Below are 6,435 nucleotides of genomic sequence, written 5' to 3' on the forward strand. Positions count from 1 at the left end.
CAACCTGTTGGCCCACCCAAAAATTGCCTTCTGGCTACGCCACTGGTATCTTCTGGAAGCTGCTGGGGTCCCTTTGCCTAATCGGCTTTCCATCGGGCTATTTTGTCTTTCAGAACTTATCGTTGAAATTCTGCTGCTAGTCTGTGGACAAATATAGTACACATTTGAGCATGGTCTTCTGCAAAACCACCACGGAAGGAGGAGGAATGAAGCCGGGCCCAGTTGGCCAATATGGCAGCGTCCCTGACGTCCCCACCGCAGTCGCAGCAATCTCAGACTTCCTTGATTCCAGACCTTACAGACACGGTGGTGGCGAACGCTGGATCCACACTTTAATCAACTGATGGATCGATCTGTCGGGGCTTACACACTTACCTCAGAATTTCCCCAGGGTGCTGGAGAGCTGAAGACTACAGTAGCTGAGGTGGAAGATACTCAACAGGCCCAGGGTGATAAATCAGTTTCCAGAACCTTCCCCAGTAGCACATCTTCATGCACAAATTGACACCTGCTCCAAAAAAGGTGCAAGTATGTGAACTTGTTCTAAACATGTATAAAATAACTCTGCTCATACTGCAGCCCTGGGAATGCCTATGTGTGGTGTACAGTCTCACAAGCACAGTTTCCCCTCAGCAGAAAAGAGACTTTATATTCAGAAGAACGTGTTTGTAAAATTGCCCCTATATTGTATGTTTATCTGGCAGGTTGAGGGGGGCACAGAGAGTCCTGTCCAGCTAAAGGAGTGCTGTAGGGAAACGGTGGGACTAGAAGGAACAGTGGTCAGGAAGCAGCAGTGATCACACCACAAGGAGAGTGAAGTGAGAGGTCTGTCTGTTCCTCACTACTTCTGGCTTTCTTTTGTTCTCTGCTCTTTGCATGAGAACAAAGGTGTGTCTGTTAGTTTTTTCTCCTCCACCCACTACCTGAGCAACAGTCAAGGATCACAGGACAGAGAGAGAAAGACAGAGGGACAGAGAGAGAGAGAGAGAGCGAGCAGTAGCCTGCTGTCACTTGCCACACATACACAGCTGTGTCTCATACCTGATTTACTTTTTCTTAGGAGCCTGCTGTGGTTCATTCTTCTGTTTTGTCCTCAATGGGAACCTTCATTGGCCACATCTCTCCAGGTCTCCGCCGTTCTTGTCTTTTGGCATCTTCTTTGCTTTTTCGCTTCTCCTGGATGGTTTTGAATGGTGAGAGGATCCAGTAGCAGAGCGGAGGAAACCTAAGATGCAGCTGGGGTTTCGCAGTTTCCTCTGCACTCTTCCAGTTGACGGTGTGTTGAAGGTCATTTATGGGACACTTGCTGGTATGGCTGAAGTTCTTCTACCCCCTGAGTCAACAAATTTTACTTCTACCTGCGGGAAGATGCTGACTTTTCAGTTCCGGAACCCAATGAGTGGCAGCATGTGACCATGTATGGGTACTTTGCTTTTAGCGGCTGGGTGGATATTGTTAGCCAGAACCTGTTTGCCCAGGCGCTAGTCCTGCTGGAGCACGTGGGCATCACTGTGGCTTTTTATATCCCACACTGCTGCTTAAGTTCCACATGCATGGCAAGGAGGAAGTAGAGAATCGAGTGCACACACTGCTACTCTGACCTGTTTCCTCACTTCTCTCATCCTTACTGCTGAGATCTGGAAGCCAAATTATCGGCAGCTTTGGTTCTCCAGACCTGTTTGGTGATGATACAGGGTACCTGGTTGCTCCATGCAGCCTTTATCCTGTACCGGCCACCCACAGGCAAGCGCTGGGACAGTACAAACTATGGCCCAACCTCATGTTTCTCACCAATTTCTACTGTTGGCATGTGGCAGTGAACGCGTTGCTGTGGGCTGCTATTTTTGGACTCACTACCCCTGCTCTACAGGCTGCACCTGAGGTCGAAGAGACATGGGAGATCTATTGAAGGGCAGTATCTGCTGGGCTGGAATTGGGGTAAAGGAGCGCTATGATGAACTGCAGAAGTTAACAAGAAATGGGGAGGAAGAGGAGGAGGAGGAGGAGGAGGAGGCACAGGAGAAGAGACTGCAGGAGGAAGTCTTATAGACCCTAAGAGGCTGATAGCCTTCTTCTCACACATAGACTCTTTGACCCACTTAGCATGAATGCTTTGTGCAATGCACTATGCACAGGGGGCCTTTTCCAGTGTCTGCTCCGAGATTAAATGATCTCATCTTATACAGGGGTGAGGCAAGTCATCACCTTAAAGTAAATCAATTAATTACATCTTGAAGGAACTGCTTTTGCTTATTGTACCGTAAAAGCATAATCACATATAATGGATCTTCTGTGTCTGTGTTCCCCCCATATCAGTGCATGTTTTTGTGTGTGTATCAGTCTGTGTGTGTGTGTTAATATGTGTATATGTCAGTGCATATCTGTATTAATGAAAGTACATTATTTTATAATAACATAATAGATGATGGCAGAACAAGATCAACTGATCCTGGTCTGGCCAGGTATTACCATCTCCATGAAATGGTGGATCCCAGTTGCCTGACATGGAAACATCATTGCCTCTTATTTTCTCACTCTAGTCTCCGCTCTTCCCCCCCCCCCCCCCCCCCCCCCCCCCATAGCTTAGCATACCCAGCGCCTCCCCCTGTGCATTACATAATAATATCAATGCTTTGTAATAACCCAAACAACTACCTTGACCAGAGAGGTCACCTGGGTCCCTGCAGCCTGGATAGATAGAAGCCAGGCCATGACCAGCCTTCCAGTCCCTACTGGGGGTGTTACAGGCTGCTGGTACCAATCTGGCTACCCCACAGCCTGCCGGGTCATTTGGCCTTACTGCCTTTTTCTGCTCTTTCATCCCTACCATGTGTCCTCCTGCTTTTGCTCTTTAGGCTGTGAAAAGGGTGACTTGTTTGTGATACTGTAACTTCCCATTCATGTTACTACCACAGTGAGAGAATGTGAGGCCAGCCAAGGGGCATCAGTACTAAGGCTGCCGACTGGATCCAGATTCGCAGGACAGGGTTTATCCCATTGCAACTCTGATTTCCCCATCACATTCCCTAAGAAAGACAAGACTACAAGTCCCTGCATGCGCTGGGGTAAACCCAAGACTGAATCAATCCTGTTCTGCAAATGGGGATCCAGTTCACAGCCTTAATCAGGTTCCCCATCAAAACTGACCCCTCCCCCTCCCCGCCTTACCACTTACAGATCCTCTGTATATACTCATCAGTTTTTCTCCACTGGATGTGAAGAAAATCACATTCATCTGCAGTTCCTACTACCGAAAAGAGGCAAGCTGAAAGCAAATAAATCAGTAGAAATTGTGCATCATATGAGCGTCAGTTTGCATCTGTTGTATGTTATGTATGTAAATGCATTCATAGAAGTGATGCATAGCAGTCAGGGAAAGGGCATTAGCTGCCAGTGTAGCCTAGTTCTGCCCCAGGTAATCTGACTGCAGTGTAATGACACACAGTGCAGGGAGGATTAACCAGGAAGCCACCTATTAATTTTCAGAGATTGTTGAACTCTTATCAAGTGCATCTCAGTTCAGATTCTGCTAAAGATATCCATAGTAACGTACTAAATGGCGGCAGATCCATCCAGGCTGCCCCATAAAATAAACCCTAGCATAAGGTATTCAGTTTTCAGTTATTTTTAACCAGAAATTCAGTGCTCCTGAATATAGCATCTTAAAGATATCCCAGTATTGTAGGCCTCTGGTATCTGCAGTCAGGTGCTGAGATATTTTCTGAGGAGTGGCTGAGTCTTATCCATCACACACTGGGTAAGAGTTCAGCCCTGTCTGGGACATTAAGGGCTGGTTCGTGGTTAATGAAGCTTGAAAGCTTATTCTTCTCTGCACTGCCTGTGACAACATTTCAGTCATATTATCTGCGGTAGAAATGTCAGGGCTGGCAGAGAACAAACTCTGGCAACATTTTGAACTCCAGTTTGGACACTTCCTCTTTTTCAAGCGTGAGTCACATCTAATCCTTGCACTGCCCAGTCCCACCCATGAACAGACTGCTGAGGTTCTCGCTGCTGCCAGAACATATCCACCCACCCTGAAGAGCATCGTTCATGCCGCTCCATCCCAAACAGAGAAATGTTCTGATCAGAATGGACAGTGCTTGGTTTTCTCTTTTTGGGAGCATGAGTTTGACTTCATCTGTACAGGCTTCACACGCTAAATGCCTTCTGAAGTGCCACAACCTCTTTTACAGCAGAAGAATGTGCAATTTTCTGGCATTAAACCATCACCTGTAACACCAAGCTGATAAAAGAACCTCTGACTGTACCATTCTAGGTAAACTGATGGCACTTTAGGGAGGGCTTATTTACCTACAGGGCTTCATTTCTTCAGTGGCACTAAGTACCAGCACATTTACACAAACAAACAAACACACACAACACATACACAAACATATGCACAAACACACACAAACACCTACAAACACACACACATACATACAAGCACCCAAACACACATAAACACCCACAAACTCACACACAAAAACATACGTACACACAAACACCCACACATATAAGCACCCACATACCCACAAAAACACATAAACACCCACATACCCACAAACATATATTCACAAACATACGTACACACACACACACACACACAGAACCACGAACACATACACATAAAATACGCACACACACACACACACAAACATACGTACACACAAACACATACACAAAATATGCACACACATATACACATATACAAACACACATAAACACCCACACACATAAACACAAACACCCACACAAATACACATAAACCCCCACAAACATCCACAGAAAAACACACACACGTCACCAAGGGAGAAGTAGTGTCTTCACCCAATCCCCGCAGCCTGTCAGGAGAGTATGGAGATATGGCTGCATCCAACACAAAAAGCTCAGCCCCTGGAAATATTGAAGAAACGGTCTGGAGTGACTGCACTGTCCAAGCATAAGAAAAACATGTTTGGTTTACTGATTTAAATATATCTGCTTTGAGAATCATCTGAACGTACAGCATCTCTGGTATCTTTGTATTTTGCACAATAACAGAGGAAATTCATTTATGTTTCTCTTTCTCCAATGTTGACTGCAGGCAGAGTCCAGCTTCATAGTTTCCAGTTCAAGTTTTGTCTGTATATTTCTGTTTCTAATACATAGTCATTTATTTGGAAGCAGAACATTTTAAGTACATAAGTATTGCCATACTGGGAAAGACCAAAGGTCCATCAAGCCCAGCATCCTGTTTCCAACAGTGGCCAATCCAGGTCACAAATACCTGAGCCCCTTGGTTTGACCCTCTGGAATTAGGATTTAAAATCACGGTTAGGGTTACCATATGGCTCCAGAAAAAGGAGGACAGATTGAGCCAGTCTGGGTTTTACTTCCATTGCTTTCAATGAAAGCAAAACCCGGACTGGATCAACGTGTTCTCCTTTTTCTGGAGCCATATGGTAACCTTATTTATTGAAATCCGATCTTTCATTCTCTTTCTAGGTGGTTCTGCCTATTCCGTAAATGACTCATGTTCTTGATCCCTGCCAGACTGGATCTTATTATGCTTATTAACATTTTTAACCACTTTGTTTCCACTGAATTATGAAATACATGTTTATCACAACACCACAGCTTTACAATTTCATTGCTGTTGACTGTTGAATTTCAATATACATATCCATCAAGACTGAATTTCTTATGGTTTCATTTCGATGTAATATTTCCCCATTTTGACTAACATGCTTTAAAACTGACAGACTGCTTATATTGGATACTAGTAAAAAAGCCCCGTTTCTGATGCAAATGAAACGGGGGCTAGCAAGGTTTTCTTCTGTGTGCATGTGGGAGTGTGTGTGTCCCTGCCCTCTGCCCTCTCTCCCCTCCCCCCTCTGAGTCCTTCACTGTTACAGAGAGAGTGATTTCATTTCGTGCTTTGCTGTGTTTTTTCCTTCACTGTTTGTGTTACAGAGAGAGCGAGGGCGGGGCAGACACTCATGGGGAAACCGGATATCTCTCCCCCTTCACACTTCCGGCTGGAGGCTTCATAGAACGTTGGTGGTGCCTTTTATATATAGAGATTATGTCTGGGATCAAACTGGTAGAATCAAACTGATGAGGTCAATGTTATGATTCTGTTTAACACTGCTAGTCAGACAGGGGAATGCCTGGAACCGTTCCTGATTGGCCCAGTGGCGTAGCCAGAAGACAATTTTTGGGTGGGCCAACAGATTGGATGGGTGGGCACTAGTCATGTGCTGGTAAATGTTTAACAACAGGCTCTCTCCCCGGTCCACCTCTGCGCGCCCCCATCCACCTCTGCACCTCCCCTCAAAATTGCAGAGCTGGCTATAGCTGGGGAGAGAGCCTGGGGGGGGGGGGGGGGACGACAACAATGCATTACTCTCTCCAGGAAAAAAAATTAAATGATCCCAGGTTCCAATCTAATTC

General features: G+C 45.6%; 1 protein-coding gene and 1 pseudogene across 1 annotated transcript in view; one reads left to right on the forward strand and one right to left on the reverse strand.

Annotated features, from left to right (window-relative positions):
• The window catches only part of LOC115478393 (ephrin type-B receptor 3-like), a 27,482-nt gene extending 26,404 nt beyond the window's left edge, over nucleotides 1-1,078 (reverse strand). The window contains 1 exon segment of the mRNA XM_030215691.1: nucleotides 1,042-1,078. Within this exon segment, the coding sequence (XP_030071551.1) occupies nucleotides 1,042-1,078 (37 nt within the window).
• Nucleotides 1,079-1,096: 18 nt separating this feature from the next.
• On the forward strand, nucleotides 1,097-2,049 carry LOC115478394 (annotated as a pseudogene).
• Nucleotides 2,050-6,435: the final 4,386 nt, after the last annotated feature.

The sequence above is a fragment of the Microcaecilia unicolor genome, chromosome 10 (genome assembly GCF_901765095.1).
Source record: "Microcaecilia unicolor chromosome 10, aMicUni1.1, whole genome shotgun sequence".
NCBI classification, from domain to species: Eukaryota; Metazoa; Chordata; class Amphibia; order Gymnophiona; family Siphonopidae; genus Microcaecilia; species Microcaecilia unicolor.